At 44.7% G+C, this 24,472-nt stretch overlaps 2 protein-coding genes across 2 annotated transcripts in view; one reads left to right on the top strand and one right to left on the bottom strand.

Annotated features, from left to right (window-relative positions):
* The window catches only part of MSH3 (mutS homolog 3), a 69,162-nt gene extending 67,983 nt beyond the window's left edge, over positions 1–1,179 (bottom strand). The window contains exon 1 of the mRNA XM_083357270.1: positions 943–1,179. Within this exon, the coding sequence (XP_083213396.1) occupies positions 943–1,104 (162 nt within the window). The 5' untranslated portion in view covers positions 1,105–1,179. The remainder of the gene's footprint in view (positions 1–942) is intronic.
* DHFR (dihydrofolate reductase) lies at positions 1,156–23,497 on the top strand (the record flags this gene model as incomplete). The annotated part of the gene is given in 7 exon segments (XM_083357263.1): positions 1,156–1,398; positions 1,401–1,549; positions 2,637–2,686; positions 3,899–4,004; positions 11,703–11,829; positions 22,540–22,655; positions 22,985–23,497. Coding segments are annotated over 7 exon segments (870 nt in total). The 3' UTR covers positions 23,064–23,497.
* Positions 23,498–24,472: the final 975 nt, after the last annotated feature.

Genomic DNA, 24,472 nt, shown 5'->3' on the forward strand with positions numbered 1-24,472 from the left:
GACCTTCAGTCCTTCCGCCGTGACCTGAAGACATGGATGTTCCAACAATCGGGCATGGACTGACTGTAGTTTTAAATTTGGTTTTATTGGGTTTATTGTTATGCATTTACTTCATTGTTTAATTCTTTTTTTAAATTTTGCATTTTATGTTTTTAACTTTTTATTGTTGTGAGCCGCCCTGAGTCCTTAGGGAGAAGGGGGGCATATAAATTTATATGGTGGCGCAGTGGGCTAATGCCTCCTTAAGTAACACCAGCTGCCTGCAATTAGTGCAGGTTCTCGTCCCACCAGGCTCAAGGTTGACTCAGCCTTCCATCCTTCCGAGGTAGGTAAAATGAGGACCCAGATTGTTGGGGGCAATTAAGCTGACTTTGTAATAATGCTGCTTGGGGGGTGTGCGAAAGCCCTAATAAGCAGGCATATGCACAGAATGAAGGCTACTGCTAAGCTTGTAAGCCACCCTGAGAAGGGCGGGATATAAATGGAATTTTAAAAATAAATAAATAAATAAATTCAAATTCAAATTCAAATTCAAGTAGGATTAGCAGTTCTGCAACTAATACAGCGGTTGCTTCTAACCACCATTTGAGAGGTCAATCCTGCCAGGCTCAGCGGGTTTCTCAGTTCTTAAGGCTAGAACGGGGGAGGGGAGGGGGGGGAGAGAATTACAGCCACAATTACCCAACCCAGGGGTCGGCAACCTTGGCTCTTTTATGACTCGCGGACTTCAACTCCCAGAATTCCTGAGCCAGCTACGCTGGCTCAGGAATTCTGGGAGTTGAAGTCCGCGAGTCATAAAAGAGCCAAGGTTGCCGACCCCTGACCCAACCCAATCACGCTGCATTAAGAGGGCCATAAAATAGCCAGAAGGTCTTGCTGGTTGCAGGAGTTGAACGAGCACCCAGTCTCGCCCCGCAGCCTTCACCACAATCCGGTGCGCACCGTACGCTGCGGAGCAGAGGCGTCAGGCTTTTCCTTTTTCACCTCCTCAGCGGAGCTGCTGCGCTGCAACGATGCCACCGGCGGGAAGAATTTACTTAACACGGGCTGGTCCCGAGACCTCTCAGCGGGGTTAGGCCGCTTCCTTCTTCGCCCAGGCAGCATCGCAGACTCGGTGCAAGAGCAGAAATATTAGGAAAGCAGCCACCGCCTGCGATGAGCTGCTTGAGACGAGACGAGCAGGTCGCCGAGGGAGCTCTAGGAGAATTCGTATGCCGGCGGCTTCCCGGACTCTTCCTTCCCGCAATGGACGAGGCGCGGACGCTAGGTCACAGAAGCGCCCCGACTTTGCCGGTCAGCGAAACCGACCCCACCGTCATGGCTGCCAAGACGACCCGCTCTCCTCTTCCCGCGGGAGGCGCGTCTATCTGCGCATGCTCCGGAGCTTCCCTTGCTCAATCGCTCCGAAGTCCAGCGAGGAAGGGGACTCGCCGCTACAGAGTTGCTGCGGCGAAAAAAGAGCGATGGTATCGTCTCTGTACTCGATCGTTGCTGTGTGCAAGAACATGGGCATTGGAAAAGACGGGAGGCTTCCTTGGCCTCCGCTCAGGTACAGTCCCGCTTCTTTTCTTTTATCCCGCGCTTTACCTCGAAGAGAAAAACCACATTTCCCAGCGTGCATTGCTTGCCTTGCATTGGAAGTTGTATTGAATGGTCTCTCTGAATGGGAGTGTGTAGCTTGGGGGTTGTAGTTAATACGATCATACGGGGTTGGGTTTTTTTTTTAATCCAGAGGCTAGCAGATGGGGTTTTTTTGTAGATAGCGTAAATTTTTCTTTAGTGAACTCTAACAGTAGTTTGTTGTTAAAGTCACTTTCCCTCTGCCATTCCCTAACCCAGGGGTCTTCAAACTTGGCCCTTTTATGACTTGTGGACTTCAACTCCCAGAATTCCTCAGCCAGCTTGGCTGGCTGAGGAATTCTGGGAGTTGAATTCCACAAGTCATAAAAGGGCCAAATTTGAAGACCCCTGCCCTAACCAGTACTACCCTAAGCTGAGTATATGCGGGACATATGGCCCTTTTCATTTAAGCGGTTTTCAAGGAACAATATTATTTTGCCGCCAACCAAATAATTAGAAAGCGCTTTGAAATCTTCTTAGTTTTCAAAGCTCGATACTCCAGTACTGGACAAAAGCTTGAAATAAGGGATAAAATGTCTCCCCGCCCACCCTCAGACACAAATCGCCCAGGGTTAAATAATGTTTCAGCAGATCAGTGACCTTTAGGACAGCAAACTTACAGGATGCAGCAAGTGGAATAAAGGGCACATTTCTGGGGGCAGGTGTGTGTGTTCTATGTTGTCACTCGGGATGTATTGTTTGAAGTAGAACTGAACATTGTACATAAGAGAATTGCAACGTAGAGACAGTTGTAAAAATTAAAATCGGTCTGTGTGAATTAACTGTGTAAGAATTCCTTAGTGGTTTGATACCTTGACATAAGAGCAGAACCACATTAAAGGACTTTAGATTTCAACATTCCATGGGACTGGGATGTGTGTGTGTGTGTGTGTGTGTTGATTAACTTTAATCAATTAACTTACTTTAATCAAGTAAATTTCCAGATCTTGGGAGTAATAATAGAGAGTACTCATGAAGGTTACATCATCACAAAATGTGTTTTTGTTTTTCTACAGGAATGAGTATAAGCATTTTCAAAAAATGACTATGACAACCAAAGAAGAAGGTAATAGTGGCTAATTTTTCCTGGATTGGGTGATGGCTGTCATTGTTTAGAACAAAGATAGGGAACTATGGCCCCTTTATGACTTGTGGACTTCAACTGGCTCAGGAATTCAGGGAATTCACAAAAGGGCCATAGTTCCCCAGTCCTGATTTAGAAAGAAACTGTATCAAAACATTCTCAAATCTGCTTTGAGGATCCAAGCACATTACTGATTATATCAAACCCAGAGGCTGCTTAATGGGAATAATGTTTTTATGTGTTGTGGAAATACATTCTTGGTTCAGCTGAAATCAGTGGCAAAGCCTTAATAAGCTAGGAAAACAATGTCATATTCATTTTGCATAATAATATAATTTGCATTCTTAATATTTTGTATTTTCATCTTGGTAGTTCCTTACTACAACCTTCAAAATATGTTAGCATAATTCCAAATGTTTAGTTGAGTGATTTATTTAAAATGATTTAAAATGACTTCGAGAATAAGGGAGCTCTCATATAAGCTTTCAACTAGGGTCTGCACGACTAAGGGCAATTTGTGTCCATTTCTATCCCTATTAGTGTAGGGGTCAATTCATCAGTCCATGGGATAATAGGATATTAGAGACTTACCCCAATTTTTATTGTGGAGAGAAGGAACAGAAGGTTTCTGGGACTGGGATGCATCAGAAGAGAAAGAAGGTTGGGAGAGGCTGGTGGAAGGACATGTCTCTTCCACCATTTTACAACAAAATAATTTTCAAATCAGGAAAGGATTTTGTGGTAGCAATAAAAAACCAATAGAAACAATAGGAAACAATCCCCACAACAAAGAACACCACAGTGTCATAACAAAATCAATAAAAATGTAAAATCCAACAATTGGCTAGGAATAGCCATAAAAATGGCTATTTCATACAGAACTTTACATTTTCTTGATATATTTGCAATCCAAATTGCCTAATGTTTTGTGCTGTGTATCAGGAAGCACAGAAGAAATGAAAAACTGAGATCCTTTTTTAAAAAAAAAATGGAAATCATCCTTCATCAGAGGCCATCCAAATTTTATTTTCTTCTCTAGCTGAGCTTGTAGCAGTTAGTCACTGATATTAAGAGCTTTACTTCAGAGTTTTGAAAAGTGTAACAATATTGCTTGAAACAGGTTGACTAAAAATAGCACACTAGAACCACTAGGTGTCACTACATAATAACATTAAATATATTTGCATTTTACAGGAAAGCAAAATGTGGTCATAATGGGTAGGAAGACTTGGTTCTCCATCCCTGAGAAACATCGTCCTTTAAAAAACAGAATTAATGTAGTACTTAGTAAAGAATTAAAGTAAGTACTAATGTTGATTTTTTCCCCAAAAATCATTTAAAATCAGCTACAATGAGTAAAGTGATTGTTGAGAGTGATGATAGCACCACCAACTTTGTAATAATTATATTTTATTAACTATAATTTACTTGTTCAGAAATACATATAACCATTCTGTCATAGAGCTGTTTAGCAGCAATAATTTCTTTTCATTTTAATGTGAGATATTCATGGATATTTCATTTTCACATACAGTATCTTTGATTTTATGAGCAGATTGCCAGAACTTTACTTTTTTAGTTAGCATCCACAGTAAATGTATGTTAATTTTAGTGCATTAATAATGCATATAGATTTTATTAAGATTAGTTTTTAACCCCCAAAATAATATATGTGTTATGTCTTTGATTTTTAAAAACAGTTTGTATAATCTGGAGAAACTCCACACTAATATATCAGCAGGTTCTTTAATAATTTCTGTATGACTTAAGTTACTTGCTATTTCAAATCAAAGTGCCCACCCTCTTTGCTATAACTTCTAAATCTGTTGCCAAAGTGCAATAATTCAAGTAGGGTTCCTAAAGCAGATACGTGATTGAGATAAATGCATTTATTTCATGCCAAAGACACAAAAACAACAGACCTAAAAAATATTCAGTCTAATTTTAAATAAATAAATAAATTTCAAATTCAAATTTAACTAATGTTGGTATTGCTATCAATTTTAGGAGTTCATAATATTTAATGCATATTTCCAAGCATTTTGAAGGATTATACTGGCTTGCTTAATTTTACTCTGTAGTTTTAAAGTTTTAATGTTTTAACTCTATTATATTAAAATTGAATACTGCCTGACTTTCATAGCTGAGCAGTATTTTAACTAACTTAAATTTGAACAAAAACTTAAATCACCTAAGCAGGGAATGGGTAGGGTAGAGCATGGATCCCCAGCCTCTGGGCTGTTTACACCCAGGCCTCAGAAACAGCAGGTGAGCCCCCATGTGTTCCCACTTGCTTGAGCAGCGGGTGAGCATGTGCACACGTGCTCCATTTGTGTGAATGATGGGCATGTGTGCATGCCACTTGCAAAAATAGAGCTGAGTGTGCTCTTGCTGGCTGCTCGCACAGAACCATCCCCTCTCCTCCCCCCCCAGTCCATAAAGCTGGAAAGGTTGGGGAACTCTGGAGTAGAATATTCCAGAAAGTGGGTATGCCCTCTGCTGGTTTGATTGGAAGAACAAATTTTACATGAATCAGATGCACTTACAGATATACGAAGCCCATCTTAGAAGCAAAAAAGAAAAAAAATCCATAAAGCAAACTATTACGAGTTGTTTTTTTGATGCTTGGCTATGATGTGCTTTATTTTTTTATTGGATGCATTTTCTCTTTTATTGTAAGCTGTCTAGTAAATGTATGTGAGATGAGTGGTTATATAAATAAGAATAAATAAATACCGTATATACTTGAGTATAAGCCGAATTTTTCAGCCCACTTTTTGGGCTGAAAAATTCCACTTCGGCTTATACTCCAGTCAACAAAAAAAACTTACCGAGGACTTGTGCGCGGCCGAGGCTTTGGTGCTTCCGGGATCGCCCGCACCTCTCCCAAGCCACCGCCGTCCGAGACCTGCCGAAGTTTGGGGAGGTTTGGGGAGGTGCGCGCGCACCTCCCCAAACTCCGCGCCTTGCCTGCCTGCTTCTTTCCGCAGCGGAAAGAAGCAGGCAGGCAGGGCGCGGAGGAACGGAGACTTGCCGACGTTTGGGGAGGTTTGGGCGCCTCCCCAAACCTCGGCAGGTCTCCGTTCCTCCGCGCAGACCTGCCGACCTTTGGGGAGGTTTGGGCGCCTCCCCAAACCTCCCCAAACCTCGGCAGGTCTCCGTTCCTCCTGCCGACCTTTGGGGAGGTTTGGGCGGCTCCCCAAACCTCGGCAGGTCTCCGTTCCTCCTGCCGACCTTTGGGGAGGTTTGGGCGCCTCCCCAAACCTCCCCAAACCTCGGCAGGTCTCCGTTCCTCCTGCCGACCTTTGGGGAGGTTTGGGCGCCTCCCCAAACCTCGGCAGATCTCCGTTCCTCCGCGCAGACCTGCCGACGTTTGGGAAGGTTTGGGCGCCTCCCCAAACCTCCCCAGGTCTCCGTTCCTGTTTGGGGAGGTTTGGGCGCCTCCCCAAACCTCCCCAAACCTCGGCAGGTCTCCGTTCTTCCTGCCGACCTTTGGGGAGGTTTGGGCGCCTCCCCAAACCTCCCCAAACCTCGGCAGGTCTCCGTTCCTGTTTGGGGAGGTTTGGGCGCCTCCCCAAACCTCCCCAAACCTCGGCAGGTCTCCGTTCCTGTTTGGGGAGGTTTGGGCGCCTCCCCAAACCTCGGCAGGTCTCCGTTCCTCCGCGCAGACCTGCCGACCTTTGGGGAGGTTTGGGCGCCTCCCCAAACGTCCCCAAACCTCGGCAGGTCTCCGTTCCTGTTTGGGGAGGTTTGGGCGCCTCCCCAAACCTCGGCAGGTCTCCGTTCCTCCGCGCAGACCTGCCGACGTTTGGGGAGGTTTGGGCGCCTCCCCAAACCTCCCCAAACCTCGGCAGGTCTCCGTTCCTGTTTGGGGAGGTTTGGGCGCTTCCCCAAACCTCCCCAAACCTCGGCAGGTCTCCGTTCCTCCGCGCAGACCTGCCGACCTTTGGGGAGGTTTGGGCGCCTCCCCAAACGTCCCCAAACCTCGGCAGGTCTCCGTTCCTCCGCGCAGACCTGCCGACCTTTGGGGAGGTTTGGGCGCCTCCCCAAACGTCCCCAAACCTCGGCAGGTCTCCGTTCCTGTTTGGGGAGCTTTGGGCGCCTCCCCAAACCTCCCCAAACCTCGGCAGGTCTCCGTTCCTCCGCGCAGACCTGCCGACCTTTGGGGAGGTTTGGGCGCCTCCCCAAACCTCCCCAAACCTCGGCAGGTCTCCGTTCCTGTTTGGGGAGGTTTGGGCGCCTCCCCAAACCTCCCCAAACCTCGGCAGGTCTCCGTTCCTCCGCGCAGACCTGCCGACCTTTGGGGAGGTTTGGGCGCCTCCCCAAACGTCCCCAAACCTCGGCAGGTCTCCGTTCCTGTTTGGGGAGGTTTGGGCGCCTCCCCAAACGTCCCCAAACCTCGGCAGGTCTCCGTTCCTCCGCGCAGACCTGCCGACCTTTGGGGAGGTTTGGGCGCCTCCCCAAACGTCCCCAAACCTCGGCAGGTCTCCGTTCCTGTTTGGGGAGGTTTGGGCGCCTCCCCAAACGTCCCCAAACCTCGGCAGGTCTCCGTTCCTGTTTGGGGAGCTTTGGGCGCCTCCCCAAACCTCCCCAAACCTCGGCAGGTCTCCGTTCCTCCGCGCAGACCTGCCGACCTTTGGGGAGGTTTGGGCGCCTCCCCAAACCTCCCCAAACCTCGGCAGGTCTCCGTTCCTGTTTGGGGAGGTTTGGGTGCCTCCCCAAACCTCCCCAAACCTCGGCAGGTCTCCGTTCCTCCGCGCAGACCTGCCGACCTTTGGGGAGGTTTGGGCGCCTCCCCAAACGTCCCCAAACCTCGGCAGGTCTCCGTTCCTGTTTGGGGAGGTTTGGGCGCCTCCCCAAACGTCCCCAAACCTCGGCAGGTCTCCGTTCCTGTTTGGGGAGGTTTGGGCGCCTCCCCAAACCTCCCCAAACCTCGGCAGGTCTCCGTTCCTCCGCGCAGACCTGCCGACCTTTGGGGAGGTTTGGGCGCCTCCCCAAACCTCCCCAAACCTCGGCAGGTCTCCGTTCCTGTTTGGGGAGGTTTGGGCGCCTCCCCAAACCTCCCCAAACCTCGGCAGGTCTCCGTTCCTCCGCGCAGACCTGCCGACCTTTGGGGAGGTTTGGGCGCCTCCCCAAACCTCCCCAAACCTCGGCAGGTCTCCGTTCCTGTTTGGGGAGGTTTGGGCGCCTCCCCAAACGTCTCCAAACCTCGGCAGGTCTCCGTTCCTGTTTGGGGAGGTTTGGGCGCCTCCCCAAACCTCCCCAAACCTCGGCAGGTCTCCGTTCCTCCGCGCAGACCTGCCGACCTTTGGGGAGGTTTGGGCGCCTCCCCAAACCTCCCCAAACCTCGGCAGGTCTCCGTTCCTGTTTGGGGAGGTTTGGGCGCCTCCCCAAACCTCCCCAAACCTCGGCAGGTCTCCGTTCCTCCGCGCAGACCTGCCGACCTTTGGGGAGGTTTGGGCGCCTCCCCAAACCTCGGCAGGTCTCCGTTCTTCCTGCCGACCTTTGGGGAGGTTTGGGCGCCTCCCCAAACCTCCCCAAACCTCGGCAGGTCTGCGCGGAGGAACGGAGACCTGCCGAGGTTTGGGGAGGTTTGGGGAGGCGCCCAAACCTCCCCAAAGGTCGGCAGGTCTGCGCGGAGGAACGGAGACCTGCCGAGGTTTGGGGAGGCGCCCAAACCTCCCCAAAGGTCGGCAGGAGGAACGGAGACCTGCCGAGGTTTGGGGAGGTTTGGGGAGGCGCCCAAACCTCCCCAAAGGTCGGCAGGAGGAACGGAGACCTGCCGAAGTTTGGGGAGGCGCCCAAACCTCCCCAAAGGTCGGCAGGAGGAACGGAGACCTGCCGAGGTTTGGGGAGGTTTGGGGAGGCGCCCAAACCTCCCCAAAGGTCGGCAGGAGGAACGGAGACCTGCCGAGGTTTGGGGAGGTTTGGGGAGGCGCCCAAACCTCCCCAAAGGTCGGCAGGAGGAACGGAGACCTGCCGAGGTTTGGGGAGGTTTGGGGAGGCGCCCAAACCTCCCCAAAGGTCGGCAGGTCTGCGCGGAGGAACGGAGACCTGCAGAGGTTTGGGGAGGTTTGGGGAGGCGCCCAAACCTCCCCAAAGGTCGGCAGGAGGAACGGAGACCTGCCGAGGTTTGGGGAGGCGCCCAAACCTCCCCAAAGGTCGGCAGGAGGAACGGAGACCTGCCGAGGTTTGGGGAGGCGCCCAAACCTCCCCAAAGGTCGGCAGGTCTGCGCGGAGGAACGGAGACCTGCCGAGGTTTGGGGAGGTTTGGGGAGGCGCCCAAACCTCCCCAAAGGTCGGCAGGAGGAACGGAGACCTGCCGAGGTTTGGGGAGGTTTGGGGAGCCGCCCAAACCTCCCCAAAGGTCGGCAGGAGGAACGGAGACCTGCCCACGAGCCGCGGCCACACAGGGTATTCCTGTGTATTCAGGCTTGCAAAATGGCGGATCGAGCCTCTGCTGGCGGCAGAGGCTTGCAGAACGGCGGATCGGCTTATACTCGAGTCAATAACTTTTTCCAGTTTTTGGGGGTGAAATTGGGGGTCTCGGCTTATACTCGAGTCGGCTTATACTCAAGTATATACGGTATATAAATTTACCAAAGAAGACAAAACCCTTCTATGTAATGTTGAGCCAATTCTTCGTTCTCAAGAACAGACTGTGCATTTAATAATCATTTATTTCTAAAAGCTGCTTCTAATACTACTTGTGTCAAGATAATTTGTAAAGTATCCACAATTCCACTATTTTTAAAAAAAATAGGTAACACATCCATATGTTGTTCTTAATTCATATTTGGCTGATTTGAATACCTTTTATTTAAGAACATAAGAAATGTCATCTGGGTCATCCTCTTGGCCAGGGATGTCAAACTCAATTTCATTGAGGGCCACATCAGCATTGCGGTTGCCTTCAGGGGGCCAGGTGGGTGTGACCAGGGTGGGCACAGCCTACTTGGTGGGTGTGGCTAGAGTGGGTGTGGCCTGCTGGGTGGGCATGACCAGCTCTACATCGTTTGCATCAAGGGTGCCTGTGGGGGCCTGGGCAGGAGTGGGACAGATCTGAGGGTCTCTGGCAGACAGGGGTGGGACCAGGACAAGTGCCAAGACATGGTCCACTGGAGGAGACTCACTGTTCCTCTCAGGCCATGCGGAGGGGGGCTGGATGGTGGCACGAGCTGCCTGGAGCCCTTGGCAGCAGAGGTCAAACGCCCAGCCCGGCCCTCGAGCACCGCAGTACCAAGCCCAGCCCCAGTTCCCCAAGGGGGTGCCCAGCTGCACTTGCCTCCTCCTCAAGGCTGCTGCTGCTGTGCTTGCTCTCCTTAGCCAGGTTGCTCATGATAGGTACGAGGGCAAAGTCAGAGGGAGGCCCATTCCCTCTCTATAGGAGGAGACCAGGCTTTGTATCCAAAGCTTCCTTAGCAATAGGATGGGAGACCCCCAGGATAGGCCAGGAGGAGGGGGCAAGGGGATGGTGAAAGGGCAGCAGGGCAGGACTAAGGCAGGACTTCCCTCAGACCCTCCCTGAGGGAGAAAAACAGGCAAGAAACGCAGCTGGGGAGGTGTCACCGTGAGGAATGAAGAAATGCACCATCGCCTGAAAATGGCCAGCACATGGCCCTCGCTTACTTCACATATCTGGCTTGGTGGGCTCTGGGGGAGGGGACACCATGAGCAGCGTGAGAGTCAACGTTATTTGCACAATACAGCCCAGCCCCCAGCCTGCCCGGTTTCATCAGGCAGCAAGGTGCTCTCACAACACCAAGAGGCTGAACTAGGCAGCGTGAATCTGAAAAGAAGCACCACACCGCCCAGCCTCCAGCCTGCCCAGTATCAGCAGGCAGCAAGGTGCTCTCCTCAGTGCGCCGAGAGGCTGAGCCGGGCAGTGCAAATCCAAAAAGCGCACCACCACCCAGCCTGCCCAATTTCAGCAGGCTGCAGGGTGCTTTCCTCACAGTGCCAGGAAGCTGAGCCAGGCAGTTTGACATGTCTTGACCCTTGTAGGCTAGCAATCTGTTCTCACAGTGCTCACAAACTGTACAAGGAAGCCTCTATTGTCCTTCAGAAGCAAACTTACTGCCATCGTAGTTATTGATTCTCATGACCTCTATGAATTGGTCCAACTCTTTTTTCAGGCCAACCTGACTGGTAGCCAGCTCCACACGTAATTTTAAATGTAGTGAAGAAGGCAGTAGATAGTCTACTAGCCATCAGATCCTGCTGGATATTTGATGAGGCTCCATTGCCTCATGAAGGGGCCTTGGTTATATCTTATCTGAGGCAATACAACCACATGAAGCAGCTGCCTTTGTTTCTGAGGGCCCCGCTATTTATTTTATCTGAATTAATGCTTGTTGTGCATTGAAAGAGATCAAAACAACTGCCCAAACATCAAAAAGAGCTGCAACTCCTGCCTCTGTCCTCTCTCTTGTTAGTTAGCACAACAACAAAGTCTTGGCCAGTTGCGTTTTTTGCAAAGGAGCACAGGCACTGCCTTATCCTGATGTTTTTTCTCTTTTGCAATAGTGGCAAGTATCTGTAGCTCTGGTGTAGGATGAAGGTTCGTTCTCCGTTGACCTATTTAATAATCTAATCAGAGAATAACTTTTTGGGATTCATTAGTTGTCTTATAAGAGTTCTCAGGTTGCATAGAATGTGTGGAATGTTTTTCCTTATTATCTTCCTTTCCAACAATAAAAGTTAAATCAGTTTGGATAAAATTCATAATGGTGATGCAAAAAAGTCAAATCATCAATATTGAATTGTAAAGGACATAAATGCCAGTCAAATAAATTAATACAGTGCAAGCATCTGAAAGGAGAGGTTTCCTCCATGGAACGTAATGAAGTGTTGAGTTTTGCCCTTAATCTTTTCCTGATAGGTTTATCTATTGGTGGTCAGAAAGATACTTCACAATAAGTCCAACTACTTACTCTGCTATACATCTATCCCCCCCCATGTTCTTGGCTTTTAATTGGTGATATGTTTATGCTTTAAGGGATGTTCCTGAAGGTGCCCATTACTTGGCTAAAAGTCTGGAAGAAGCCCTAGATCATCTTGAAACACCAGAGATGAAAAGAAAGGTAGACAAGGTTTGGATAATTGGAGGAAGTTCAGTATATAAGGTATGGTTTAAACACACAACATTTTTAAATAATCTAATAATCAGAGATTAACTTTTTGAGATTCATCGGTTGTTCTGTAACAGTTCTCAGGTTTCATAGAACGTGTGGAATATTCTTCCTTATTATCTTCCTTTTCAACTTAATAAAGTTAAATCAGTTTGGATAAAATTCATAATGATGATGCAAAAAAAATCAAATCATCATTATTGAATTATTAAGGACATAAATGGCAGTCAAATAAATTAATATAATTTAAAGCTGTAACTTATCCAATGTTACAATTTGATTAAAATATTCCTGCAATAAATGGTTCCATTTTGTAAACATTCTAATTCCATTTACTGATTCTGTTATTTACCTGAATTATATGAAGTGCATAAAAGTCATCAAATATAATGATGTCAGCAGCCCACTCTTTTCATTTTCGCTTTTTCATTTTGGGCCATTGTAATCTAGTTATTACAAATTCTTTATTAGTTTCAAATATATCCTTAGTATAACAAAATCATAATTGGTAACAAAGTATTGCTATATGATGACTTCTATTAAATCTAAATATTGTGTTCATAACTAATTTAGTGTCTTCAGAATATTGTTTATAGTTTATTGATACCATGTTTCCCCAAAAATGAGACCCGGTCTTATTTTTTTTTGCCTCCAAAAGAGGCATTTGGCATTATTTTCAGGGGATGTCTTATTTTTTCCATTGTCTCGCCTCGCAGCAGTGGCACCAACAGCCCCTTCCAGCAAGAACCCACATGATCGCCTCCGGCCCACTTCTGCAGCTGTTGCTTGCACACATAGTTCCCAGCCTCCATTTTGCTGGCAGAGGCCTTCAGGAAAGGCCTCTGCAGCCAAGAACAGAGCCCCAGGCATTGCCCCCGGCCTCCATTTAGCCAGCAGAGGCCTTCTGGTGGTGGCGGCATTGATAGCCCCATCCTGAGGGAGCCCGTGTGGCTGACGCCAGCCCACTTCTTCTGCAGCCGCTCACTGCTACTCACATGTGTCAACCCGGCTGGGGGGGCGATGTGTGTGTCAACCTGAGGCTCTGATCTTGGCTGCAGAGGCCTTTCCTGAAGGCCTCTGCTGGTAAAATGGAGGCTAAGGGCAATGAGTGCAACCAGTAGCGAGTGGCGACAGAAGAAGTGGGCCGGTAGCGGTCATGCGGGCTCCTGCTGGACGGGGCTGTCAGTGCCACTGCTGCAAGGCAAGGCAGGTGTCGGGGTATGGGAGGCTGGCTGTGGGGGCCCTGAGGTAAGGAGGTGTGGGGCAGTTCCACCCCCTCCTCCACCTGCCTTACCTCACCTCCTGGTGGTGGCACCGCAAATAACCAGACGGTATGGGCGGGGGGGGCAGCTGCGCATGCTCTTAAATACGGCTTATTTTAGGACTTATATTAGGTTCACACGTAAAAATAAAGCTAGGGTTTATTTTCGGGATATGTCTTATTTTACTATTGTACTACCGTATTTTTCCGGCGTATAAGACGACCCGGCGTATAAGATGACCCCCGACTTTTAAGACGATTTTTAAGGTTTTTCGTCTTATATGCCGGAAAATACTTACATGCCAGTTGCCAAGTGTCCGACACAAGCCCGATTCAGCCCCGTCTGATGCAGATGGTGCAAAGCCAGACTTCCGGCGGGCCTGGGAAGAGCGTGCCTGCCAGCCTGTTCCAGGAACTTCCGGGGACTTCCGGCGGGCCTGGCGCCCCTCTCGCCCGCAGACCACGCAGCGGCCCTCGCCAGCCGGCCTCAGCATGGCCGCCCAAAGCCCGCCTCTCCAGTGCGTCTTCCGAGCCCACCTGGCTGACCGCCTCCTGGGCAGGGCTTGGCTCCAGACGCGCGGCTGCTCCGTCTGCAAATGTGCTCTCAAATGGGTGGGGCTTTTCCTTCCACCCACCCATTTGAGAGCACATTTGCAGACGAAGCAGCCGCGCGTCTGGAGCCAAGCCCCGCCCAAGCCCCGGCCGGGAGTCCGTCGGCCTGGTCGCTGGCGAGCTGGCCCGCGGCTAGGGCCGGGGCCCAGGAACAGGTAGCCGGGTGCGGGTGGGGGGAAGGAAAGCCGGGCGCAGGCTTCTGCGGCTGGTTGCGAGGCCGGATGCGGGCGTCTGCCGGGAGACATAGCGGGTAGCAGGGCGTGCTCTGCTTATGCTCAGATGCCGTTTGGGTGAGGGGGAGGGGCTTCCTGCCGCTCCCGGGGTCTGGCGTTTGCAAGGGGGAGGGGAAGGGGCTTAGAGGCTCTTGGGGGTGGGAAGGGAGAGTCACGATGGAGGGGGGACTGGACTAAGGAGCCTTGAAGTTGCTTTGCAAGAATGGGGACGCTCGACTGATTTATGTTTTTTTCCGGCGTATAAGACGACCCGGCGTATAAGACGACCCCCCAACTTTTGACAAGATTTTCATGGGTTCAAAAGTCGTCTTATACGCCAGAAAATACGGTATTGTTTTAATTCTGTTTATATTCTTCTGAAGCAGCTTTTTGGATGAAAAGTGAAATGTCTTCAAGGAAAAAACAAAGTCCAATTGTCTTTTAAAAACACTTTTGGGATTTTGTTGTTGTTAGTTGCGAAGTCTCAACCAATTTCTAAAACTAGCTGTAAAATGTTATTTGGGTTGAAAATGCATATGTACGTACAGTTTCAATGTTGATTATCATTTTGATTTTTCATTTAGTATGATATATATATATGTATGGATGGATATATGTATGTATGTATGTGTATGTGTATATGTGTGTTTGTGTGTGTGTATATATGTTAAATGTTTGTTAAGCATTCAGAATACACTTGCTTAGTCCCAGACATGGGACAAATCTTATTTCCTGTTTCAGCCTAGCCCAAGGCCATCTACAGGCAGTAGCCACAGCAGTGGCAGCTCATATTTGTGTAAATTTTTTGGCTTTATTCTTTGTTAGCAAGCCAAAAAATTTACACACACACACACACACGTGTGTGTGTATAAATGACCTGGTTCAAAACTGCTGAACAGATTTTTCTGAGCAGAAACTCATGAACAGCTGTCAGTGGCAAATAATTAGTCAAGTTTATTTTATACTCCAAGAGAGAACATCACCTGACTCATTTTGATTAATGCATTGTGCAAAGTGTTACTCATTTGTAAGGAGAACAAGAGATTTGATGTTTATCTTATCAGTTAGTGAATAATGGAAAATGAAGGGCTTTTGTTACCCTTGCTAATAAAATACTTTACTCCACATCTAAAAAGCAATGTTTTTTAAGCCTTCAAAAACATATTTTTCTGTTTTGTATGGCTTTAGACCTTGTCCTACATAAGGAGTCCATATTTTCATGTAATTAATGTAATAAATCTTAAGCATGTGACAGATTTGTATTTTGTGACAAAATAGTTTACTCCCTGTTTTATTGCAGACAGCATTCTTAATAAACTTTACTATACATCGAATAGAACCCTAATGGAGGAATCTGTAGGAATTACAGGAGAAGTGTTACAAATTTGAGCAAAAAAGCAAAAACCTAAATATAGATATAGTTATAGTAACCAATATATTTTAACAAATATGATAGTAATTATTGATATGAGTCAATACTAAGATGTAACATTTTTGTCTTTTTGCATTTATGTACCAACCATATCTAGATGTAGCTTTTCCTATCACTTATCCATGTGAATTAGTACTGAGAATGCTGTTTTTAATCCATAAGTAAAGGCACTAAAAACTTACTAATAGTTTAATAATTTATACAAAATTACTTGAAAATGTTAAGGAGAAAAACTTACTTTTTACACCCCTTACTCTTTGTCTTAGGTTCTCACATGGAGTGAATCCTTGTTGTTCATAGCCATGTTAAAAATTGCATTACAGGTAATACTTCTTAACCGTTAAGAGTTGTGATGCCATTGAACAAGTAGCACTTACAACAGGTCCTTGAAGCTCCAGGTGTTATACCACCCCTGCAGTCATTCAGTCGCAATCCAGGGGCTTGGCAACTTGCTCACACTTACATAGCTGTCATTTGCAATCTTCCCTGCCAGCTTTCCACAAGCAAAGCCAATAGGGAAGCCGGAAGGAAAAGTTGCAAATTGTTCCCACCGCTTTTTCTCCTGAGGACCTTTGCTACAGAGTATGAGATCACAGAGTGCATATTCCTTGGATATATTTGCACCACAACAACCCTTCCCCAGCCCTCATTAACTTGCATGGCACTGCATAACTCCTCCCAAGACCACATACACTCTCCTCAACAACCCCTACTATCTCACTTCTAATATTCACCGTCCTGCAAGAGAGCTGTTCAGGTTTTGCAACTTCCAGCTAGCTTCTCCATTGACCTTGCTTGTGGGAAGCCAGCAGGTAGTTGCAAGACCCAATCATGTGACATCATCATTTAATGACCCACAACTTTCGATTAACAATAGCAACACTGATTGCCAGGATTGCTGTCACTAAACAATGCAATCATTTGATATGTTTATGATCAGTTACTTAGTGATGAAAATGCCCATCCCAATTACTGTTGTTAAATGAGAACTACCTGTATGCCAAAACTAAATCAGCCATATATTTACAAGGTAGATAAATCCTAATGATAGTTCTTCTTAAATAATGGAAAACTTTTCTAAAATATTTTTTATAAATTTAGAGCAATTACATTGGAGATTTGGATATATAAACAAATATCACCATTCTATAAAAGGTTTTGTATGATAACACATCCAGGAGTAGTTGTATCTTCCTGCTCCTGGACAAAAGAAGCAAAGATCCATAGGATTAAAATTTTACCCCAAATGCTGATGCCCTCATGTTCTTCATCCAGGAGAGTCAAAAGTTGTATTTTGCCTTGACCTTAGTTTCAAGAGAAGAACGTTGAGGACTGGGATATTACAGTAAACCAGAGCAATTCCACCTCAATTCCCTCCAATATTCTTGCTGGCTAGAATTATAGAATTGAAGGAGGAGGAGGAAGGGACCTTGGAGGTCATCTAGTCCAACCCCCTGCTAAGGCAGGAAACCCTATACCATTTCAGACAAATGGCTGTCCAGTCTCTTCTTAAAAACTTCCAGTGTTGGAGCATTCACCACTTCTGGAGGCAGGTTGTTCCACTGGTTAGTTGTTCTGTCAGGAAGATTCTCCTTAGTTCTAGGTTGCTTCTCTCCTTGACTAGTTTCCATCCATTGTTCCTTGTCCTGCTTTCAGGTGCTTTGGAGAATAGCTTGGCTCCCTCTTCTTTGTGGCAGCCCCTGAGATATTGGAACACTGCTATCATGTCACCCCTCACACTTCTCTTCGTTAAACTACACATACCCAATTCCAGCAACCGTTCCCTATATGTTTTAGCCTCCAGTCCCCCAATCATCTTTGTTGATCTTCTCTGTACTCTTTCTAGAGTCTCGACATCTTTTTTACATCGTGGTGACCAAAACTGGATGCAGTATTCCAGGTGTGGCCTTACCAAGGCATTGTAAAGTGGTATTAGTACTTCACGTGATCTTGATTCTATCCCTCTGTTAATGCAGCCTAGCACTGTGTTGGCTTTTTTGGCAGCTGCAGCACACTGCTGGCTCATATCTAAGTGATTGTCCACTAGGACTACAAGATCTCTCTCACAGTTACTACTATCGAGCAAGGTACCACCTATACTATACCTGTGCATTTGATTTTTCCTGCCTAAATGCAGAACCTTACTTTTTTCACAATTGAATTTCATTTTGTTAGATAGTGCCCAGTGTTCGAGTCTGTCCAGATCCTTCTGTATCTTAAGCCTATCTTCTGGAGTATTGGCTATTCCTGCCAGCTTGGTGTCATCTGCAAATTTGATGAGTTCCCCATCTATCCCCTCATCCAAATCGTTGATGAAGATGTTGAATAGCACTGGGCCCAGAACAGAGCCCTGGGGCACCCCACTACACACTTCCTTCCATGTAGATGCGGTTCCATTGAGGACCACACGCTGAGTACGGCCTGTCAGCCAGCTACGAATCCATCTGGTGGTAATGCTATCTAACCCACATTTTTCTATCTTATCAAGTAGTAGGTTGTGATCTACTTTATCAAATGCCTTACTGAAGTCCAAGTAAATTATATCTACAGGATTCCTCTGGTCCACTAGTTTTGTCACTTGGTCTAAGAATGCAATAAGATTTGTCTGGCATGATCTGTTTTTGACAAACCCATGTTGGCTTTTAGTGATGACTTTGTTTGCATCAAGATGTTCGCTGATTTGTTGTTTGATTATGTTTTCCAGAATCTTCCCAGGTATTAAGGTCAGGCTGATAGGTCTGTAATTTCCTGGATCTATTTTTTTCCCTTTTTTGAATATGGGAACTACATCAGCTCTCTTCCAGTCCACTGGTAGTTCCCCAGTGCTCCAGGATCTTTGAAAAATATAGTTCAGTGGTTCTGAGATCACGTCTGCCAGTTCCTTGAGAACTTTGCGGTGTAATCCATCTGGTCCTGGTGATTTGAACTCGTCTAGACTGGACAGGTGCTCACTTACCATTTTCTTGCCTATCTTAACTTACGTTTCTATTCTGTTTTTTATGGCACTGGTTTTGGTAGGTTGGACTGTTTTTTCCCTTTGTGTAAAGACAGATGCAAAAAATGAGTTAAATAGTTCTGCTTTCTCCCTGTTGCTTATCACCTTCTTGCCATTTTTCCCCACTAATGGACCAATCATTTCCTTAACTTTTTTCTTGTTTTTTATATTGAAAGAAGCTTTTTTTGTTATTTTTTACTTTGGTTGCAAGCCTTTGTTCATTTTGAGCCTTAGCTTCCTTCACTTCATCTTTGCAGGCACGGGCTGTTTTGTGCTATCAACTTAGGAAAAGCTAATCAACAACTAGCAGGCAACTAGCTTTACAAGAATTCTGGTAAGCAAACCTGCCACAGTAATTGGGGAGTTACTGCAATGCCCTAGGTCAGGGGTAGGCAACCTCGGCTCTTTTATGACTCATGGACTTCAACTCCCAAAATTCCTGAGTCAGCATAGCTGACTCAGGAATTCTGGGAGTTGAAGTCCATGAGTCATAAAAGAGCCGAGGTTTCCTACCCCTGACCTAGGTCAAGGCTGAGCCATTTTTTTTCTAAAGAGTTCCATATTTCCCCCCTCTGGGCATAGGAGGACTCTACACAATAAGTACGAGTATTACCAAAAATGAATAATGACACCGTTTTGTCTGTAATACATTTTTTTTTTCTGACAACCATAAAGTTGTACAAAAGGAACAGAATAAGCTGAGTGATGTCATGAAATAGTCTCAAATTCCCTATCCCTGCTGTTAACAGTAACAGTGCAGCAATATCAGGACTTTGGATCTCTGTACTAGGACAAGCATAATGCTTTAATGTATAGAATCAAACATTAAAAATAATAGCTTAATATAATCAAAACTGATAATCATATTGTACATATTTTAATATGTTGATTTGTTATTACTTTGGAATAGCTATGAAGGAAGGGGGCAGGTTAAGGTATGACTCGTTGATAGAATCATGTTGAATGTTCTGTATTTGCTGTTTTTAGAAATGTTTAAGATTTTGAAGTATTGTTTTGAAAAAAGGACTTAAATCTGGAAAAATGTAGCAAGTTTTATAGCATGTTATCAGATTGTAAATTAATTTGGGGGTAAATTAGAGCATATTGTAATATGTTCCTTTTATACTATACATTGCAACTGGAAAGACCATAGCCTTGACTATACGCACTTTTGTTGGAAGGGTGATGTCTCTGCTTTTTAGTGTGCTGTCTAGATTTGCCATGGCTTAGCACTTTGGTTATTCCCCCATCACAAGAACATAATATTTTCATGTAAGGAATTTTCTTGAACATGTCTTTGAGAGACACCTTAAATAATCTCAAATCAACTAATTCAGTGTATTTGGATATTCTGCTGTCCTAACTATGGGATTCTTATCCAGGATTCTTTATCCAACTATTGTAATATCCTGCTTATAGCTCAAGACCAGCAGTGTTTTAGAGAACCCATAGTGCAATTTATTCTTACCTTGAGTCCTGGAGGACCAAATAGTTGACAACCAAAGTTAGTAGTATAAAAACCTTTGTGAACCCAAACAACAAAAATGCTTTAGCACAAATTTAAGAAAGAAAACATTCCCAATATAATTTTAAGTAAACAAGAAAACTTGATCGATTAACTTTAAGGGAACTGAATTTATTGACCATGAAAATAAGCCAATATAATCTGCCATTTCCTTCTTCCACCAACGATCATGCGTGTTGTTTCAGGCAGAAATGATAGGGCTACAATTCTCTCCATAATAGTGCTGACACTGATTGGCCCAGCACAGGTTTTGGCCCAGCATGTGGGGTAGGGACGCAAAGAGAATGGGTGTTTATATTTCAAGAACTATGTACATGACCATTCAATGTGTTGACCATACCAATTGTGTGCTGTAGCACATATAGCTGAGGTAAATAACCAAGATATGAGTCTTGTTCAGTTGTGTTATGTAAACTAAGTTGCATTCTTGCTACTGTTTTTATTCCTAATGGGATTTATAAGTTAAATGGCCCTACTATATATTATTGAATTAAGAAAATTTTCTGGATTTGCATTTATTGTAAACCAAACCAATGCACAGTACATTAAAGTGTCATAGTATTGCTCAGTTTTAGAAGAATGTTATAAGAATATTAATGAATAGTATGATCCTAAGCAAATCTTCTTTGACACTAGAACAGTAGCCAGTGAAAATGTTTTTCTTCTTTTTTACCTGAAGACATAATTTGAGCAGTCATGTTCCCTGTAAGTGCTTACACTTAAAACATTAGATTAGGTCTGCATGATCAGGCATTTGTCAAAGCTGAGGTTAATAATGCATTAAGTGAATTTTCTTCAAATTAAGTGTTCAGTGAAAGAAAAGCAGGAAAGCAAGCTTAAGAGATAAAATTATATCTGTTAATTTTCATACTATTTTACAAGCAATTTTCCCCTTTGCATCTAGAAACTAAAGAAAATCACTGATCAAAAGATACATTGTTTCAAAATTGTTTACTTCTATCACAATATAGGAGAATATTTATAGCTCAGGGTTGAAGTGAGGGTTCTTTGGTACTCTCTGAGCTTGGTTGTTTTCTAGGACTGAAGATGTTACCTAGTTTGGTTATAAACCAGACATGTCAAACACAAGGCCCGGGGGCCAGATCCGGCCCGTGAAGTGGTTTCATTTGGCCCGCGAAGCCATCCTGGAAACAGTGAGGGAACGGCCCACACTGCCCTAGCCCAGGCCCAGAGACCCTCCTTCTGCCAGAGACCCTCAGATCTGTCCCACTCCTGCCCAGGCCCCCATAGGCACCCTTGATGCGAACGATGTAGAGCTGGCCACGCCCACCCAGTAGGCCATACGCACTCTAGCCCCGCCTACCCAGTAGGCCACACCCACCCAGGCCACACCCACCCGGCCCCCTGAGGGCAACCGCAATGCTGACGCGGCCCTCAATGAAATTGAGTTTGACACCCCTGTTATAAAACATTTGCAAGAAAACAACCAAGATCAGAGAGCACCAAGGAACGCTCCTATATATCACATTAATATTTTTAACATGATGCTACAGAATAAATTCTTTTTTTTAATTAAAGAGTTTTACAATATTTTACAATATATCCCCAAATCCCTCCCACCCCAACCCCCCACTTCCCCCCCCCACTTCCCAGAGCTAAATACAGGATTATAGTTACAACAATCATATTCTAAATAAAAATTTACACAATATACAATCAACCAAATTCGTACTGCGCTTTAACTCTCTCTTAGCATAACTACTAACAATAACAATATCCCACTAAATTCTACTCATAAGCTAAATGGAACTTTTTGGTCCCATATTTGTTTTCAATATAATTTATCCATCTCCTCCAAACTGAAATATATCTCTCCTGTGAGTGATCCTTTAAATAAGCAGAAATCTTGGACATTTCTGCAAGATTAGAAACTTTAAACACCCATTCTTCTACCGTGGGCAGATTGTCCTTCTTCCAATATTGTCCCACCAGTAACCGTGCTGCCGTTATCATATTCAACATCAGATTAGTCTCTTTGACATCACAATTTACAACAATACCAGTCTGCAAGGATATATTACCAAGTCACAAAAATATTTTCTACATTATATTCATGTACATCCTGCCCATGTTTGCACTACATGCTAACTCATGGTTCCTTTAATCAATGTTTTCTCAATTAACCAATTTGCCTAAATGTTCATGCTGAGCTGCAAACTAGCCATCAACATTTTATGTTCTGAAGACCCAGCCATATAATGCAAAATATACAGGAAATGCTTGTATTAGTGAGCTGGTAATAAACAAAGGGTCTTTTTTCTGTCTTATTTTGACTACTAGATACAACTGCACATAACTAATGCTGGGGTGGGCAATTCTCCTATTCCAGCAAGTTTATTCTTGTGTTCTTAGGAACACTTCTTTCCATCCTCTTTATTCTTTGGGATATTTAACTCCAACATTTATTTTTATTTAAAACAGAGATGTCAAACTCGTGACATATCAGAGCTTTTTCCCCAGTGCCGGCAATGGGGTGGACGCGGTTTCGTCGCGACGCATCCGGCCCCCGGGGCGGCAGTTTGACACCCCTGATTTAAAATAAACATTAAAACTGCTCATCAAAATATTGTTAATATTTAGGGAACAAATATTTTTCATATTGCTAAATAACCAAAACTCATTCACTATGTCTTGCTCTTCATAAAGGCAGCAATGGAGAAGCCAATCCATCAACACCTGTTTGTGACAAGAATTCTGCATGACTTTGAAAGTGATACATTTTTTCCAGAAATTGATCTTAAAAAATACAGACTTCTACCTAAGTAAGTATTATAAAAATATATCTTGTATCAATTCTATGCATTTATACTAGCAATATAAAAATTTCATTGATTTATCTCTACTGAAGTAAAATTTGAAGAAATATAGAGTTGCAAGAAAAAGTATGTGAACCCTTTGGGATTAGGTGGAGTTTTGCATGAATTGGCCATAAAATGCGCTCTAAACATCATGTGAGTCACAACAATAGAAAAACACAGTCTGCTTAAAATAATACTACACAAACATTTAGCAATACAGTATGTATAAAAATAATATTTCATGTTACTTTCAATTTTAAAAATATCCACTAAATTATTATTTCTCTCTCAAGTTATACAGGTATCTCTGTTGATATCCAGGAAGAGAATGGGATCCAGTATAAATTTGAAGTTTATGAAAATATCATCTAGACCTTACCTAATATGAGCAAAATTAACCTGTAGATCTAAATCTATTTGGAGAATTAATCAAGACTTTTGCCTGCATTATATTCTCTTCAAGAAGAAGAAAAAAAGTGCCTTTGTGCTACATCCTTCCCCCATTCTATGACGCTACTGTGCAAAAAAAAAAAAACACTTTTCCCCTATAGGAGCTCTACTGAGAATAGCTGCTTCTGCTGTAAGCAAAAAAAGGTTTATTTGCAAATACAGCTCAGTTTAGCTACTGAAAATGAGGAAGACGAGCATCTGTATCACATATGTCAGGCCAGAAAGTGAAAATCATGATTCTGAAGGTTGTAAGATTTATTTCCCAGTTAGTTTTAATAATTAACAGGATAAAAGAAGTTGCTATTGTTCAATTCTAACTCTCTCATGTTCATAAATATTTGTGCTATTAAATACATTCCGTGTTTATTTTCCATTAATAAAACAGTGGATTCTAAAATCCTGTTTTTTTGAATATGTCTGCTTGTCTGATTTATATACATTTTTATCATGTTTAAATGTTTGATCTGTTTATGTTAAGAATAATTTGGGAAATTTCCAAATATTGTAGTGCTGTTATTTGTATCAATGGTGACAAATACCAGGAATTGTAGATCAGAAGTTCAGGAAAGTTTTAAATGCCATACTCCAGATTTATATACATAAATATTCATTGCATGTATTTAGCCTAAACACACACACACACACACACACACACACACACATATATATGTTCTGCATATACTGTATATGCAGAATTCTGTGACGGAACCACATGCACGAAAGATTCACAGATTGCACTAAGCCATGGGTTGCTAAAGAAGGTAGAGCTGGCTAAATTAATACAAAATTAGGCAACCTATATTAGGATTCAGGATGCAGATTTGGTTGAATAAATTGTACCATGCTAAGTACCATATGCCCCTTCATGGATTACTGCCTTGTCGTGGCGAAGGGGCTTGCGTAATTCAATGAAGCTATGAGCTATGCCGTGCAGGGCCACCCAAGATGGACAGGTCATAGCAGAGAGTTCTGACAAAACGTGATCCACTGGAGAAGGAAATGGCAACCCACTCCAGTATCTTTGCCATGAAAACCCTATGGACAGTACCAAAAGGCAAAACGATATGACGCTGGAAGATGAGCCCCTCAGGTCGGAAGGCGTCCAATATGCTACTGGGGAAGAGCAGAGGGCTAGTACTAGTAGCGCCAGAAAGAATGAAGCGACTGGGCCAAAGCCGAAAGGACGCTCAGCTGTGGATGTGTCTGGTGGTGAAAGGAAAGTCCGATGCTGTAAAGATTTTTTCTCCATAGGAACCTGGAATGTAAGATCCATGAATCAAGGAAAACTGGACGTGGTCAAACAAGAGATGACAAGACTGAACATTGACATC

The sequence above is a fragment of the Vipera ursinii genome (genome assembly GCF_947247035.1).
Source record: "Vipera ursinii genome assembly, chromosome: 2".
Taxonomy (NCBI): domain Eukaryota; kingdom Metazoa; phylum Chordata; class Lepidosauria; order Squamata; family Viperidae; genus Vipera; species Vipera ursinii.